Genomic DNA, 18,082 nt, shown 5'->3' with positions numbered 1-18,082 from the left:
TGAGAGAGGGGAATATGCAGCGAGACCTGGGTGTTCTCGTACACCAGTCGCTGAAGGTAAGCATGCAGTTGCAACAGGCGGTAAAAACGGCAAATGGTATGTTGGCCTTCATAGCGAGAGGATTCGAGTACAGGAGCAGGGATATCTTGCTGCAATTATACAGGGCCTTGGTGAGGCCACACCTGGAATATTGTGTGCCGTTTTGGTCTCCTTATCTGAGGAAGGATGTTCTTGCTATAGAGGGAGTGCAGTGAAGGTTTACTAGACTAATTCCTGGGATGGCGGTACTGACGTATGAGGAGAGATTGAGTCGGTTAGGATTATATTCGCTGGAGTTCAGAAGAGTGAGGGGGGATCTCATAGAAACCTATAAAATTCTAACAGGACTTGACAGGGTAGATGCAGGAAGGATGTTCCTGATGGTGGGGGAGTCCAGAACCAGGGGTCATAGTCTAAGGATACAGGGTAAACCTTTCAGGACTGAGATGAGGAGAAATTTCTTCTGCCAGAGTGTGGTGAACCAGTGGCATTCGCTACCACTGAAAGCAGTTGAGGCCAAAACGTTGTATGTTTTCTAGAAGGAGTTAGATATAGCTCTTGGGTCTAAAGGGATCAATGGGTATGGGGAAAAAGCGGGAACAGGTTACTGAGTTGGATGATCAGCCATGATCATAATGAATGGCGGAGCAGGCTGGAAGGGCCGAATGGCCTACTCCTGCTGCTATTTTCTATGTTTCTATGTGTTAAAGGTATGGATTAGGTTTTTGCCAGCACTGGAAGGGAAGCAGCAGAGGCCGGTGATGTTGCAAAGATGAAAGAAAACAGTTTTAGTAACGGTAGGCTCAGATTCAAGTAGTGTGCCATGGTTCCACAGTTTCAGACGTAGCATGAGTTGGCAACCAGGGAGATTAAGGAGTCAGGGCTGGAGAGCTAGAGGTATGTGATTTCCAAAGAAAATTTTGTCAATGGGTTGGAGGACACGTTGACTTATCTTAAAGGCATTTGTTAATATAGCAGCAACCTTGGGGTTGATGCTGAAAGCAGAGAGGTCAAGGTGGGTGTTAGCCAAAATGTGAAGCTGATTTAGTGTTTATAAATGATATAATTGAAGAATAGCATATAATAATCTTGAAGAGGAGGAACCAAGGATGGTGACATGAGGAATACCAGAGTGGCCTTACAGGTACAGGAAATTGAATAATTGAGGGATGCTGGCTTCATTGTGACTGATATGAGTGGAATCAAGAAAAAAATCAGGGCCAAGAGAGATGTTGGAGGTGAATAGAATCACTGAAAGTCACAATGGCAGAAGATAAACTGCAGAGGTGAGGAGTGTTAATTGTGTTTAATCGTATGCAGATGGAGGGTGTTAATTAGGGTCTTACTTGAGAATATGAAAGGAGACATTGAAACTGGGTGAAGGTTTGAGAAAGGAACTGGATGTTTGTAATCTTTCTACTTTGTAATATAAATACAATACTGAGTAAAGATTGGTTCCAGCATAATCCTTCAACAACAAGCTTTCTGGTTTGTAACAAGGAGACACAAAGAGCCACATCCAAAAATTGGTTGAGAGAGAAAGTGGGCTGGATTTTATTCCCAGCCTGATGTTGGGTTCCGTGGTGGTGGTGGTGGTGGGGGGCAGTGCAGAAAATTGGAGGGGCAGTGGCTGCCATGGAATCCGATGCCGGGATTGTCGGGCTCGATCTTCCCAGTGGCAGGGAAGCTCCGTGGCTGCCCCTCCACTGCTCTCCCACAGGACCCAACTTAGCACACTAAATAACACATTTGCATGAATTAAAATATTAACCACAGCGATCTGACCTTCACTTCACGATCCTCAGCGTGATAAGTGGCAATCACGTGTCTTCACTTTCCCGTCCAGGGGAAGCTGGCGCCACCGAGGTGGAGAAGGGGTGAACTCTGCACTCAGATGGGTAGTGGGGTGGGGTGGGGGGGGGCCGGAGGGGTGCATTCTGCACTCTGATGGGTCGTGGGGTGGGTGGGGGAAGGGCGAACTCTGCACTCAGATGGGTAGTGGGGGTGGGGGGAAGGGTGAACTCTGCACTCAGATGGGTAGTGGGGGCGGGGGGGGGGGGAAGGGTGAACTCTGCACTCAGATGGGTAGTGGGGGGGAGGAAGGGTGAACTCTGCACTCTGATGGTGGGGGGAGAAGGGGTGAACTCTGCACTCTGATGGTGGGGGGAGAAGGGGTGAAATCTGCTCTCTGATGGAGGGAGGATAAGGGGTGAACTCTGCACTCTGATGGGTTGTTGGGGGGAAGGGTGAACTCTGCACTCAGATGGGTAGTGGGGGGGGGGGAAAGGGTGAACTCTGCACTCTGATGGTGGGGGGAGAAGGGGTGAACTCTGCACTCTGATGGGTTGTTGGGGGGAAGGGTGAACTCTGCACTCAGATGGGTAGTGGGGGGGGGGAAAGGGTGAACTCTGCACTCTGATGGTGGGGGGGAGAAGGGGTGAACTCTGCACTCTGATGGTAGGGGGAGAAGGGGTGAACTCTGCACTCTGATGGGTTGTTGGAGGGAAGGGTGAACTCTGCACTCAGATGGGTAGTGGGGGTGTTGGGGGAAGGGTGAACTCTGCACTCTGATGGTGGGGGGAGAAGGGGTGAACTCTGCACTCTGATGGTGGGGGGAGAAGGGGTGAACTCTGCACTCTGATGGTAGGGGGAGAAGGGGTGAACTCTGCACTCTGATGGGTTGTTGGGGGGAAGGGTGAACTCTGCACAGATGGGTAGTGGGGGTGTTGGGGGAAGGGTGAACTCTGCACTCTGATGGTGGGGGGAGAAGGGGTGAACTCTGCACTCTGATGGGTAGTGGGGGGGGGGGAGGAAGGGTGAACTCTGCACTCTGATGGTGGGGGGAGAAGGGGTGAACTCTGCACTCTGATGGGTTGTTGGGGGGAAGGGTGAACCCTGCACTCAGATGGGTAGTGGGGGAGGGGGAAGGGTGAACTCTGCACTCTGATGGTGGGGGGAGAAGGGGTGAACTCTGCACTCTGATGGTGGGGGGTGAAGAGGGTGAACTCTGCACTCTGATGGTGGGAGGAGAAGGGGTGACCTCTGCACTCTGATGTTGGGGGTTGAAGAGGGTGAACTCTGCACTCTGATCGTGGGGGGTGAAGAGGGTGAACTCTGCACTCTGATGGGTTGTTGGGGGGAAGGGTGAACTCTGCACTTTGTTGAACTGTCTGCAAGACTGGCAGCTTTTTAAAAATGGTACCAGCATCTGCTTCTGCATCAATGACGCCGTGGAAGGCTGTTCCAATGCCGCCCCCACCACATGATTGGGGGGGGGGCCGCCGTGAATATATTAAGTGGCCGCCCACTGCAGAATCATGGCAGCGCAGTATGTGGGAGAGAGACAGAAACAAAAGGAGACAGGGCAAAACATGATCAATATAGTGTGGGAGGTCTACTGAAAATGAGTGTAAGTTTAAATGAGTGTCAGAACTGAGAGTAAGAGTAAGACTGAGGGTGTAAAATAAATGCATTGACAGTGAGTGAACATGTTAAGAGTGAGTGAAAGATAAACAGATTGTGACAGACCCTGGAAGTGTGTGTGTATCCTTCTGTGCTTTCCTTTATTTACATAACATAAAATATACCCCATCTGCATGTTTGTGTCATTTGGAAATTGGATTACATTTTTTTGCAACATTTATTATAATTGAAATCTCCAAATGATGAAAAGAAGAGATTGAACTCCTAACATTTTAAATGTGAAAGCACAAATTATATTTGAGGAGCTGTGTAGTTCTCCTTGATTTTCAATCACAAACAGATTCAAGCATTTGACTGAAAAGTGCAATAGTTGAACTAAATACACAACAAAGAAAAGAAAAAATGCAGACAGACAGCATCTGAACTTATTTGAGCTGAAGTCAGAGAGAGTTGCGAGTGCACCAAATTTAGAAGTAATGTCAGAGCTGCTCAAAACAAAAAGTGTTCAAGCTCAGGTCAGGTTTTTATTAAATCAAACATATTTTTGGCAGAATACTGTATGAACAAAAAATAAGTCAAAACCTTTCATAAACAACCTTATGCACACACAAACTTTCTGGTATTACACCCAGTACAAATCACTTACAAAGCACAGTTTTAAACTCATGTTTACAAAATGAACAAATGATATTGGAAATAATTTAAACACTCGAAACTCCAGCTTTCTGGCACATTTTCAGTTTTGTACTGAACAGTTTAAAGCTAAAAAGGGAAAGTACTAGTGAATTCACAATAATTTTTTATATGAACAAGCTAGGATATTCACCAAGAAAACAAATAGGAATTCAGAAGAAACTTCTTTATCCAGAGATCTGTGAGAATGTGGAATTCACTGCCACAGGGAGCAGTTGAGGTGAATAGTACAGATGCATTTAAGGAAAAGCTAGATAAACACATGAAGGAGAAGGAAATAGAGGGTAATGTTGATAGAGTTAGATGAGGAATGTTGGGAGAAGGCTTGAATGGAACATAAATGCTGGGATAGATGGGTTGGCCTGATTGCCCTGTTTCTGTGCTTTGGAGTTCATGTTCATCTTTGAAGGTGACAGGACATATTGAGAGATTAGTTAGGAAAGCATATGGGATCTTGGGCTTCATAAATAGGGATGTTGAGTATAAGTTTATAGAAATATATATATTGAGTACAAAAGCAGGAAAGTTATGCTGAACTCTGGTTAGACTTTGCATCCCGTTCTGGTCAATACATTGGAGGAAAGATGTGAAAGTCCTGGAGAGGGTGTAGAGGAGAATTACCAGAATTGTTCCAGGGATGAGGGCTTGTAGCTACAAGGTTATTCTCCTTTGGAACAATGGAGATTGAGGGGAGATCTGATAGAGGTGTACAAGATTATGATATGTTTGGATAAGGTACACAAAGAAAAGCTGTTCCCATTAGCTGATGGTACAAGGACTAGGGGAAACAGATTTAAGATTGTGGGCAAGAGATACAAGAAAGATATGAGGAAGAATTTTTTTATGCAGCACGTGGTAATAACTGGAATCACGCTGCCTACAAGGTTAATGGAAGCGGAGATGATCAATGATTTCTAAAGGAAATTGGATGGGCACTTGAAGGAAATAAACTTGCAGGGCTTCCAGGATAGTTTGTTTTTAAGGACTTTAGATTGAAGTGGGTGGAACAAGGCACCGAGTATCATTAGTATTTTTTTATTAGAGATACAACACTGAAACAGGCCCTTCGGCCCACCGAGTCTGTGCCGACCATCAACCACCCATTTATACTAATCCTACACTAATTCCATATTTCTACCACATCCCCACCTGTCCCTATATTTCCCTACCACCTACCTATACTAGGGGCAATTTATAATGGACAATTTACCTATCAACCTGCAAGTCTTTGGCATGTGGGAGGAAACCGGAGCACCTGGAGGAAACCCACGCAGACACAGGGAGAACTTGTAAACTCCACACAGGCAGTACCCAGAATTGAACCCGGGTCGCTGGAGCTGTGAGGCTGCGGTGCTAACCACTGCGCCACTGTGCCGCCCTTTTTAAAGGGAGTAACTAATTAACCTAAGGGTAAGTCATGGCAGGAGAGCTCAGCCCTGTGATATGCTCCTCCTGCGCTATGTGGGAAATCAGGGACGCTTCCAGTGTCCCTGACGACCATGTGTGCAGGAAGTGAATCCAGCTGCAGCTACTGGCTACCCGCATTACGGAGCTGGAGCTGTGGGTGGATTCACTGTGGAGCATCCGCGATGCTGAGGAAGTCGTGGATAGCATGTTTAGAGAGGTGGTCACACCGCAGGTAATGGCTGCACAGGCAGAAAAGAGACGGGTGACCACCAGACGGAGTAGTTGGCGCAGGCAGGTAGTGCAGGAGTCCCCCGTGGCCATCCCCTCTCAAACAGATATACCGCTTTGGATACTGTTGGGGGGGATGACCTCCCGGGGAAAGCAGCAACAGCCAAGTTCATGGCACCACGGAGGGCTCTGCTGCACAGCAGGGGAGGAAAAGGGTTGGAAGAGCTATAGTGATAGGGGATTCTATCATAAGGGGTGCAGATAGGCGTTTCTGTGGCCACAAACGAGACTCCAGGATGGTATGTTGCCTCCCTGGTGCTAGGGTCAAGGATGTCTCGGAGCAGCTGCAGGACATTCTGAAAGGGGAGGGTGAGCAGCCAGAGGTCGTGGTCCATATTGGTACTAATGACATAGGCAGGAACAGAGATGAGGTGCTGCAAAGTGAATATAGGGAGTTAGGCAGAAGATTAAAAAGCAGGACCTCTAGGGTTGTAATCTCAGGATTACTCCCTGTGCCACGTGCTAGTGAGCGTAGGAATAGGAGGATTAGGCAAATGAATGCATGGCTGAAGAGCTGGTGTAGACGGGAGGGCTTCAGCTACTTGGATCATTGGGATCTCTTCTGGTGCAGAGGTGACCTGTACAAGAAGGACGGGTTGCATCTAAACTGGAGGGGGACCAATATCCTTGCGGGGAGGTTTGCTGGTACTACTCGGGAGGGTTTAAACTAGTCTTGCGGGGGGGTGGGACCCAAAGTAGTAGTCTCTCAGATGAGATCGTTGAGGCAATTGTAGAGGTTAAAGCAAGCAAGTCCAGTAGGCAGGCCGGGCAGGGGCAGGACAGGGAGCGTGGAAGGTCTGGTAGGCTAAACTGCATTTACTTTAATGCAAGAAGCCTTACAGGTAAGGCAGATGAACTCAGAGCATGGATCGGTACATGGGATTGTGATATTATTGCTATTACAGAAATGTGGTTGAGGGATGGGCAGGACTGGCAGCTCAATGTTCCGGGGTACCGATGCTTCCAGCGTGACAGAGGTGGAGGTAAGAGAGGAGGGGGAGTTGCACTATTGATTAGGGAGGACATCATGGCAGTACTTAGAGAGGATATCCTGGGGGGAATGTCCAGCGAGTCCACATGGGTAGAACTTAGAAATAAGAAAGGGGTGATCACTTTGATGGGATTATACTATAGGCCCTCCAATAGAGGGAAGTGGAGGAGCATATATGTAGGGAAATCACAGATAGGTGTAGGAATTATAGGGTTGTAATAGTAGGTGATTTTAACTTCCCTAATATTGACTGGGACTGCCTTAGTGCTAAGGGATCAGATGGGGGAAGAATTTGTTAAGTGTGTTCAGGATAGTTTTCTGAAACAGTATGTGGATGGCCTTACGAGAGAAGGGGCTACACATGACCTCCTCATAGGAAATGAGGATGGGCAAGTGGTTGATGTGTCAGTGGGGGAGCACTTTGGGACTAGTGACCATAATTCTATTAGCTTCAAGATAGTTATGGAAAAGGATAGGACTGGTCCTCAGGTTGAAGTCCTAAATTGGGGGAAGGCTAATTTCGATGGCATCAAACAGGAACTCTCAAAAGTTGAATGGGAGAGGCTGTTTATAGGTAAAGGGATGTCTGGCAAGTGGGAGGCTTTTAAAAGTGAGATAGGAAGAGTTCAGGGCCGGCATATTCCTGTTAGATGGAAGGGCAAGGCTGGCAAGTTTAGGGAACCTTGGTTGACGAGGGATATTGAGGGTCTGGTCAGGACAAGGAAGGAGGCATATGTCAGGTATAGGCAGCTAGGATCGAGTGAGTCCCTCGAGGAGTATAGGGGATGTAGGACTACACTTAAGAAGGAAATTAGGAGGGCAAAAAGGGGCCATGAGATTTTCCTGGCAGATATAAAGGAGAATCCTAAAAGATTCTATAAGTATATTAAAAGTAAAAGGGTAGCTAGGGAGAGAGTAGGTCCCCTTAAGGATCAGTGTGGCAATCTATGTGTGGAGCCACGGGAAATGGGCGAGGTTTTAAATGAATATTTCTCATCTGTATTTACCATGGAGAAGGTCATGGAAACTAGTGAGTTCAAGGGTGGGAACAGCGATATCCTGGAGCATATCAACATTACAAAGGAGGAGGTGTTGGAGGTATTGAAGCACATTAAGGTGGATAAATCCCTAGGGCCTGACCAGGTGCATCCTAGGATGCTATGGGAAGCAAGGGAGAAGATTTCTGGGGCCCTGGCAGAGATTTTTGTATCATCGTTAGCCACGGGTGAGGTACCGGAAGACTGGAGGATAGCTAATGTTGTGCCTTTATTTATGAAGGGCAGCAGGGATAAGCCAGGGAACTACAGGCCGGTGAGCCTTACATCAGTGGTGGGAAAGCTATTGGAAGGAATTCTGAGAGATAGGATTTATATGCATCTGGAAAGGCATGGTCTGATTAGGGATAGTCAGCATGGCTTTGTGCGTGGGAAATCATGTTCCATGAATTTGATTGAGTTTTTCGAGGATGTGACCAAGAGGATTGACGAGGGCAGGGCAATGGACGTTGTCTACATGGACTTTAGCAGGGCCTTTGACAAGGTCCCACATGGTAGGCTGGTCCAGAAGGTTCGAACATATGGGATCCAGGGTGAACTAGCAAATTGGATACAAAATTGGCTTGGTGATAGGAGGCAGAGGGTGGTAGTGGAGGGTTGTTTTTCAGATTGGAGGCTGGTGACCAGTGGTGTGCCACAGGGATCGGTGCTGGGCCCTCTGTTGTTTGTCATATATATTAATGACTTGGATGTGAATGTAAGGGGCATAATTAGTAAGTTTGCAGATGACACCAAAATTGGTGGTATAGTGGACAGTGAAGAAGGTTGTCTAAGGTTACAACAGGATATAGATAAACTGGGAAAGTGGGCAAGGGAGTGGCAAATGCAATTTAATGCAGACAAGTGTGAAGTGATGCATTTTGGAAAGTTAAACCAGGGCAGGACACTCCTGGGGAGTGTTCTTGAGCAGAGAGACCTTGGGGTGCAAGTACATAGTTCCCTGAAAGTGGCAACACAGGTCGACAGGGTGGTGAAGAAGGCGTATGGCATGCTTGCCTTCATTGGCCGAGGCATTGAGTACAAGAGTTGGGATGTCATGTTACAGTTGTACATGACGTTGGTTAGGCCGCATTTGGAGTACTGTGTGCAGTTCTGGTTGCCGCACTACAGGAAAGATGTGATTAAGCTAGAGAGGGTGCAGAAAAGATTCACAAGGATGTTGCCTGGTTTGGAGGGCTTGAGTTATAAAGAGAGATTGGATAGGCTGGGTCTGATTTCCCTGGAGTGAAGGAGGCTGAGAGGGGACATGATAGAGGTATATAAAATTATGAGAGGCATAGATAGAGTAGATGGCCAGAGTCTGTTTCCCATGGTAGAGGTGACTAGAACTAGAGGGCATAGATTTAAGGTGAGAGGGAGGAGGTTTACAGGGGATCAAAGGGGTACATTTTTCACACAAAGAATAGTGGGTATCTGAAAAAATCTGCCAGAGGAGGTGGTGGAGGCAGGAACAGTAGCGACATTTAAGAGGCATCTGGACAGGTACTTGAATGAGCAAGGCATAGAGGGATATGGAATTAATGCAGGCAGGTGGATTAGCAGAGATAGGCATTACGGTCGGCATGGACGCAGTGGGCCGAAGGGCCTGTTCCTATGCTGTACGACTGTATGACTCTATAGAGCAGGGGAATGGGATTGACTGGATTGCTCTGCAGAGAGCCAGCATGGACTCGATGGGCCAAATGATCTCCTTCTGTGCTGTAATGACTGTATGACTCTGTGTTCCACCTAATCCTATGTAAGCTGAACTTGAAAGAAAAAGAAAGAACCTGCATTTGGAGAACACCTTGCCATGCCCTTAGGATGTATCAAAGTATTCTGTGGCCAATGAATGGGTACAGTAGTGTAATGGTTATGTTACTGGATTAATAATCTAGTGATTAATAAACCAATGTAATGCAAGTTTAAACCCCAACATGTCAGTTCAGAAAATGAATTCAGTTCAGAAATTTGGAAAAGAAAGGCTGACATCAGTCAACAGAATGTGGCTGTGAAGCTATTGGATTGTTGCAAAAACATATCTGTTTCTCTGATGTTCTTTAAAGAAGGAAACCCATTATCCTTGATGAAGAGTCACTTGCCTGAAACGTTAACTCTGCTTCTTTCGAAACAGATGTTGCCAGACCTGCTGAGTATTGCCAGCATTTCTTGTTTGTGTAACCCATTATCCTTACCTGGTCTGGCTATATGTGACTCCAATGCCGCTTACTCTTTACTGCCCTCTGAAATGCTTTAGGCATGCCACTCAGTTGTACCAAACTAGGAATTAGCTGCAAATTCTAGCTTTGCCAGTAATGTAAACATCCTGAGAATGATTTTTTTGATGTAAAGTGTTGAAAAGAGGAATAATGGCTGGGATGCATGGAGGACATACTGGGGTAGAAATTCGACCTGGATGTATTTGTTTTCTTGGCATAAAATTTGCAGAATGAGGGTCAATTTTGAGTCATCCTGGGTCTAGGTTTCACCTTAAAGTGCAACTGAATATTGGGTCAGTTCTTTTTGCAGGCATTCCTGGTGGCCACGTAAAACAGACATTAGGCCCCATGCATATGCAACTGAGGGCCCTATCACCTGTCTTAGGCCCCCTTTGGGAAACTGCACAGTGTTGAGTGGAGCAGGAACCATGCTCTGCTTAAGATTCTTAAATGGCCAGTAATTTATTTCAAATAAATTTCAAAAATCATTCCTGTGGAACCATGCGGGAGGAGCAGAGCACTCCCCCAACTCCACACGACATCCAATTGTGCCCTATGCCCTGTTGCTGATACCCCACCAATGTTCCCCCCACCCTGCCACCCTACCCCCCTTACCCAGGTCTTACATTCGGGGTGCTACTAGTGACCTGACACTCATTTTCTTAAAATGGACAATCTACCTGTAGAGTCATTGGCAGCTCACCCAAATTATGATGCCCTGGATTTTGTGGCCAGTGGTGAAGGGACGACACTCACTACTGACCTCAAAAAGCTTCCCACAAAGGTTTAGCAAACTCTAGAGTGTTGTTTCCCCTATTTCCATGTGACTTTGAATTTCGCACCAATTATAGGGGATCTGTGGCATTCTGTAACAGTGAGATCATCAAGCAGGCTGATCAGCCAATCAGATTGAAGAATTCTCACAGACAGCAAACCAGGAAGTGAAAATCAGGGATTATAATTCACCTTTAAATGATTTTTACACAAAGTGAAATAAAGATTGGGACATACACATGGGATTATGGCAAAAGCTGATGTCACTGTTAGCCGGCAATTCTTGCATTGTTGCTTCATGGCTTTAATGCCACGTTCAAGCAAAATCTAAAGATAAGTAGAAGTCAGCAAGCAGGTGGCACAACAAACGTGAAATAGTAACAATACCACTTACCCAGTCAATGGCCATCACAAATCCACTGATAAAAGTGCAGTATTTGGAGGGAATGCGGGAAAGTTGAAAGCTAAATAATGGAAGCTGGAAGAAGTTGGTGCTTGTCAGTTACAGCAAGGTCTAATGCATAAATTCAGAGTACATTATTTGTTGCTATAGTATAATATGCACATTTCAACTAATGGCAATCTAACCTTGTTGAAACAGAGACATTCATATCAGCGGACTCAATATGAATCTCGGGGAAACTTTGGGAGCTCCATTGTCAATTTACCCCGAATGCCCAGCTCAAGGACTCATCGTGGTTTGCTAACTGACTCTCAGCAGGGATCTGGTACCATTGTGCAAATAGTAATCGACAACAAGCACAGGCATGGCAGAGGTAATGAAGTTTCACTAGTTAAGTGATAAGCTTACTTTCAATCAGTTACTGATATTCCTTATTGAAGTCAAAAGTACTAAAAGAGGGTGAGAAATGACTGGCAGGCCCATCAGGACTCAATGTATCCATTGTATGATTCAATCTTATGCAACTAATTGTTGGTAATACAAAGTCCTAAGGAGGAAATAAACAGAGAAAAAAAGCAGCCAATTTCAGAAAAAAATGCTAGCAAGTTCTTCCCTGACTCCTTAAGATAATCAGCAAGTTCGAAGACTCAGTGATGCATAGCTAGGTGATCTTAATTAACCAACAAATACCTTCCTCAAGAACTTACCTTGTTAAAGGACTGCGATATTTAACGTGCCTGTCACTAGCTGTTTCAACGAGGCAACTTTCTCAGCGAAGATATACTTTCTGGTATGTAATGTGACTTCTGCCAATGTATTTTATATACATGCTGTATCGTTCCATTAGTTATTTTGAATGTTTTATATAAATCAACGATCTCCAATTTTTTCCTAATTTTAAAAACCTCAATCATATCCATTGAGCCAATGGCTGGGATTTCCTGGGACTTTGGGGGGTGGGGGAAGGAAAGGTGGAACTGGAAGCACCTGGCAAAGGCTCTCCTTCTCCGACTCCCCTTCCCATTGGAATCTTGTGCCGGCCGCCAGTGGAAGGTGGGGTGGCCAACCACTCAGCGGATGGAGGTGGGCCTTGAGGGGGCACCCGAGTCAGAATGAAGTGCTTGGAAGGAAGTGTTGGTGGCATGTTTACAGGGCCTCCAGCATACGAGCCCTGAATCAAACTGTGGCCAGCAACCAGACCCCTTCAACTTCTAAATTCCAGGGAATAGAATCCAAGTTTGTGTAATCCTTCTTGTAATTTAAGCCTTGGAATCCATGTATCATTTCAGTTAAATCTGCGCTACACTCCCTCCAAGGCCAACACATACCTTGTAAGATGTGCTGCCCAGAACTGCTCACTCTACTCCAGGTGTGGTCCAACCAGGGCTTTGTATAGCTGAAGCATGACTTCTACCCCCTTGTATTCTATTCCTCTAGATCTAAAGGCCAGCATTCCAATGGACTTTTTTCATTATTTTCTGTACCTGTTTATGATCCTAATGATCTATCTACCTGGACCTCCAGGTCTCTTTAGGCATTCACTGTTTGTAGTTGGCCTAGTCAGCAATGCCCAGTTCCCATGAATGAATAATTAAAAAATCTCTTCACCATTCAGACAATACCCTGTTCTATCCTTTTTATATCATGGGATGTGTGTGTCACTGGCAAGGCCAGGATTTGTTGCCCATCCCAGTTGCCCTCGAGAAGGTGGTGGTGAGTCACCTTCTTGAACTGCTGCAGTCCGTGTGGTGTAGGTACACTCACGGTTGTTAGGCTCATGTCTGTGACTGAAGGAGTTCAGTCTTTGTCATTATCATATTCTGGGCAAAATTGCATTATTTGTTTTTGGCCAGCCAGAATTTCTTTTATTCTTTTATGAGATGTGGGCATCGCTGGTAAGGCCAGCATTTGTTGCCCATCCCCAGTTACCTTTGAGAAGGTGGTGGTAGCCAACTTCTTGAACAGCTGCCGTCCATGTGGTGTAGGTACACCCACAGTGCTGCTAGGCAGGGAGTTCCAGGATTTTGATGTCTGACAAGCACAGAAACACATTAGCATGTTTAATAGTCTTCAAACCAAACTACTGAAAAATCTGCATAAGTGGAATTTTCTCTTGCTCTCTCCTGCATAGTGACACATTTATTGGGACAGGTTGGTGTGGAACCAAGGTGTGTGCAGAAGAATTACTGAAATGTAACTGGCTAAAACCATGCAACTTACTGGCACAATTTATTCACACTGAGCACCAGTTAACCTTTACACTATTTGGCCAGCTAGATCTACATTACCAGTTATAGCATTGTCTAACTGAGTCTTACTAATGAGCCAGATTGGCTGTGGTAATGTGGAACTCAGCCCATATTAGTTATGTTAGCTCAAAATTAAAATTCTCACCCTTGTGTTTACTCCCAATTTTGACTATGGTAATAATTGTCTATGAAAAGGAAGAGCAAGGGAGTTGCAGTAATAATAATTCCTACAAGATAGTTAGCAATCAGATTCCCAAAATAAAGGATAAAATGTACTTATTTTAATAACTGAATCAGAATAGTCATAGTGTGAATGTTTTACCATAATTGCAAATGCAACAGGAAATGTAAACCATGGTTATGCAATTATGCAGACATCAATGTTTATCATAGTTCAAGCAAAACTATATTTAGTTAGGGACTTACAAAGCATCATGTAAAACTGATAGGTAAACAATGAGTTGCTATTCAAAGGATTGAACTGCTCTTTCTTGTGTCCTCAGTCTGTGTCTCAAATCGGAAGACCTACTCACATGGAGAGTCATGGCATCCAATCTTGCGCCCATTTGGACTAATGGAGTGTGTGCTGTGTACGTGTAACATAACCAAACAAGAGTGTAAGAAGATCCATTGTCCAGATCCCTACCCATGTAAATACCCACAGAAAGTCAATGGAAAATGTTGCAAAATTTGTCCAGGTAGAAATGATTTTAGTTCTAATTGAATACTAATCATGTTTCAAAACTTGTGGAGGCTCAGATTTGGGACTCTTGTATTACTATACAATGGGAAAAATACAGAAATAGTTGCTTTGAAGTTGTATATTGTCTCTTACAGTTTGTTAGCCCCAAAATGACCATGACTCATTTAATTTAAGTTAGCAATTCCATTTTATTTAATGTTTTCACTCCTAGTTTTCTTTCCTGACAGCTCTGACTCGTGTGAGTGTATAGTATGGGTTATAATTGCTCTTTAGTGGTTGCTGTTCTTAGTTGAATGTGCACAGGGAATGTCAGACAGCAATTTCTAAGGGTGGCATCACAAGCGAGCTCCATTCTGCCCTTATCTGACATTTTCACATGTGTACCCTCCAAAGAATTCACTGGATGCTCATCAGGAGTGAAAATCCCAAATGTTTTTCCTACTCCCTAACCCTGGGGCACTGAAACTAATTTACTAGTCAAGCTAATGGAGATTTCCAGCATATTCCTGGTCTGTTGGCTCAGTGTTACAGAAGACATTTCACTTACTAACTGAACAACCAAGGACCTTTCTAATTTATTTAAATAATGATGGTAATTCCAGTTAAGGAGTATTTTGCATTTAGTTATAGTTCTAGTTAAGGAGCATTTAGGATTTAGATATCAGATAATGTTCAAGAAAAAAAATACGAGAGCCAAGGACTAATAAATAAAGACACATTTGCATTAGAGTTTAGTTCTCAGTTTTTCTTCCACAGCACCAGAGGTACCAGGGCTTTTGCGAGATGACAGTAAGGAAGTAGGATGCGGTGAAGAGACTGTTCTAGTTTATGAATCACTCCTGGTCCAGGAAACTGATTCCCAAAAGTACAGCAAGAAAATTGCTATAGAGATTGACAATCTTCCAGAGGTAGAGGTCCATGTCTGGACTCTAGTAAAAGGTGAGTTTTATGCACCACAAAATTAAAGCTAATAATGCTATATAAGTCAAAATGTTGACTTCACTATCAATCAATTTATTTTTATCTTGTTATCCATCTACTTATCTATGCCTGGAGGAGCACTCCTCCTTCTCCTGGCCTCACAAAAATCTTTTAAAAATCACAAAAACTTACATTTTGTGAGAGGTCTCCAAAGGCTGGTTAAGCTGTACAATGGCTGTAGAAAGTTGGACGGGCATGCGCCTTGCATGCTTCACCCATTTTTCTTTGAAAATTGCAATTGGGGTTCTACATCAGATTCAGGCCCATAATTTGCATATTTCAACAGTTTCTTACCTGTTTTGGATGGGAGTGTTGGATACCCATTGAAAGACCTGTTGGAAAACTGATTCAGGGAGGTAAATACAGGTAGGATACACATTGCTTTCAAAGAGAAATCACCGGAGCATGTGCAGCACGTGTCAGAAATTTGTCTGGGCATTAGGACCACCACCAGAGGCCTAGCTGACTTCAAGACAGAAAGTAGAGTAGGGATAGGATGTACTTATTCAGAGTGGCAGAAAGTGGGAAGTGAATCAGTGCTGGGACCACTGTTGTTCACAATTTATATGAGCAATTTAATTTTTGGAATCAAAAACACAATTTCTAAATTTGCAGATGACACCAAATTTGGGGGTTGAAGGGTAGTGGAATAGTAAATACTGAGGAGGACTGTGACAAATTTACAAGGAGATATTAACAAACTTGCAGAATGGGCATTTAATTGGCAAATGAATTTCAACACAGATAAATGTGAGGTATTCTATTTTAGCATGAAAAATAAGGAAGTTGTATATTACTGAGAAAATAAGATTCTAAATGGGGGAGAGGAGCAAAGAAATCTGGGTTTGTATATACACACAAATCACTAAAAGTATTGACACAGGTTAACAAGGTCATAAAAAGAAATCCAAGCAGTAGGGTTCATTTCTAGAGGGATGACTTGAAAATGTAAGAAATTATGCTAATTTTGTAACAAACCTTATTCAGGCCACACCTGCAGAATTCTGGTGGCCATATTATAAAAATGATATAGATGCACTGGGGAGGGTGCAATAAAGATTTACAAAGATGATATCAGAGGTGTGGACATATACCTATCAGGAAAGCATGAATAGGCTGGGTTTCTTTTCTCTTGAAAAGAGAAAGCTGAAGGGTGATCTTAATAGAGGTCTTTAAAAATATGAAAGGTCTTAATAGAATAGACACAGAGAGAATGTTTCCACTTATAGGGAAAACCAAAACTTGAGTCCACCAATATAAGATAATCACCAAGAAATCGAATAGGAAATTCAGAAGAAACTTCTTTGCTCAGATAGTGATGAGAATGTGGAACTTATTACCAAAGGGAGTGGTTAAAAGTGAATAGTATAGATGCATTTAAGGGGAAGCTAGATAATCATATGAGGGAGAAGGATATAGAGGGTGATACTAATAGATTTAGATGAGGAAAGACAGGAGGAGGCTCAAGTGGAGCATAAATACTGGCATGGACTGGTTGGACTGAATGGCCTGTTCCTGTCTCATATATCCTATGTAATCCTCCACAAAAATATAAGGCATTTTTTGTTGCTCTGAGCCCCACCAAATCTTTCGACTCACTGATGGCCAGTTCTTGAGTCTTCCAGCACTTGCTTACTTCACTGACCTCTGAAAAGCCTTACATGCTGCAGCCTGATGATTTTCTTCATGCTGGAAATTGGCAAGCTGTAGTAGGGCGCCCATTTGGCGCTTACAGTTCGCTGACAAAATGTTAATGAGGCCTGAACCTAAAAGTGGTTTGGGCCTCCCGACTGGCACATTGGAGAGGCGCTGTGGGCATGTCGCTAATATTCTTCCTGTTGGTGCCCAAACTGAAATTTTCCTCTTGTAAGAGTGAAATATACAAGAGGTGAACTGACCATAGTATAATAGATAAAATAAAGAATGACAAGTAAAGTTGTGATGGGGAAAGAGAGATCCTAGGCTAGAGATTATCAGGTGACAATTATGTCCTTCTCAAGAGTATGAGAAATATGTGAATACTATTAAACATTTTGGAATCACTCGGAGCTTTATAAAGAGTTATTGGTTGATGAGAGAAGACAAATCTGACATTAACAAGTAAACTGAGCTTCCTGTAGACAGCTTTAGCAATGAAAGAGATTTGGCAGTTCCACAGTGGCAATAGTGATGGCAAAAGTGTTGACAGATGAAGAAGGACTAGGGTGGGAACCATCAAAGGTAAGAGCTGGGTAGACACAAACTAAATGTGTCTTTGAAAAAAATGAAAGAAAAAGAATGTTGTTGCCCCTTTGAAGGGAATGGAGGAGATCAAGATGCAATGGTTCAGTTCTTACTGTTAGAAGACTGGAGGTTTTGAGCACTGAGGCTGTGTGATTGGAAGAAAATTGATCAATGTAGACTGGAATCATCAACAAAAGAGTGAATAGGGACAGATAATTAGAGGAGGTAAAAGAAAAATACAGAGTTAGAGAGAGGATAGATCACAGAAGATGCCCCACCCCATCCCCAACCACCGATTAATAGAAAATAGTGCCGAGGAACTACAGCTAGAGTGACTTGAGCACAATCTAGATAGACATGTGGAACTGCTATGCTGAAAGCTGTACTGACGATAGTGGATTAGATCAGAACCTTCAAGTTGATGGATAAGTTGAAAATTAACAACAGCAGCTATAACTTTAGGAAGTATCGATGTGAGAGCAATATGACAGTTGTTTGAAAGGTGGGAAGAAACGTTTTCCTTAGGGGTATTGTGAACAAGTGCAAACTTCCAATGAGATAAACATGGGTAGTAAGAGAGATCGAGGAGATGGCATAGCACAAAGATAAGTTCAAACAAACATTTTTGAAAATTATAGGACGAATACTAACTGTG

At 44.0% G+C, this 18,082-nt stretch overlaps 1 protein-coding gene across 2 annotated transcripts in view; it reads left to right on the top strand.

The window, feature by feature from the left end:
- The window catches only part of chrdl2 (chordin-like 2), a 49,326-nt gene that overhangs the window by 26,286 nt on the left and 4,958 nt on the right, over positions 1–18,082 (top strand). For both annotated transcript variants that reach the window (XM_068047929.1, XM_068047930.1), the window contains 3 exons: positions 11,470–11,644; positions 14,024–14,218; positions 14,980–15,162. In XM_068047929.1, the coding sequence (XP_067904030.1) occupies positions 11,470–11,644; positions 14,024–14,218; positions 14,980–15,162 (553 nt within the window). The remainder of the gene's footprint in view (positions 1–11,469; positions 11,645–14,023; positions 14,219–14,979; positions 15,163–18,082) is intronic.

The sequence above is a fragment of the Heterodontus francisci genome, chromosome 15 (assembly GCF_036365525.1).
Source record: "Heterodontus francisci isolate sHetFra1 chromosome 15, sHetFra1.hap1, whole genome shotgun sequence".
NCBI classification, from domain to species: domain Eukaryota; kingdom Metazoa; phylum Chordata; class Chondrichthyes; order Heterodontiformes; family Heterodontidae; genus Heterodontus; species Heterodontus francisci.
Note: the sequence above shows the minus strand (reverse complement) of the source record. Positions and strands in the feature narration are given on the sequence as shown.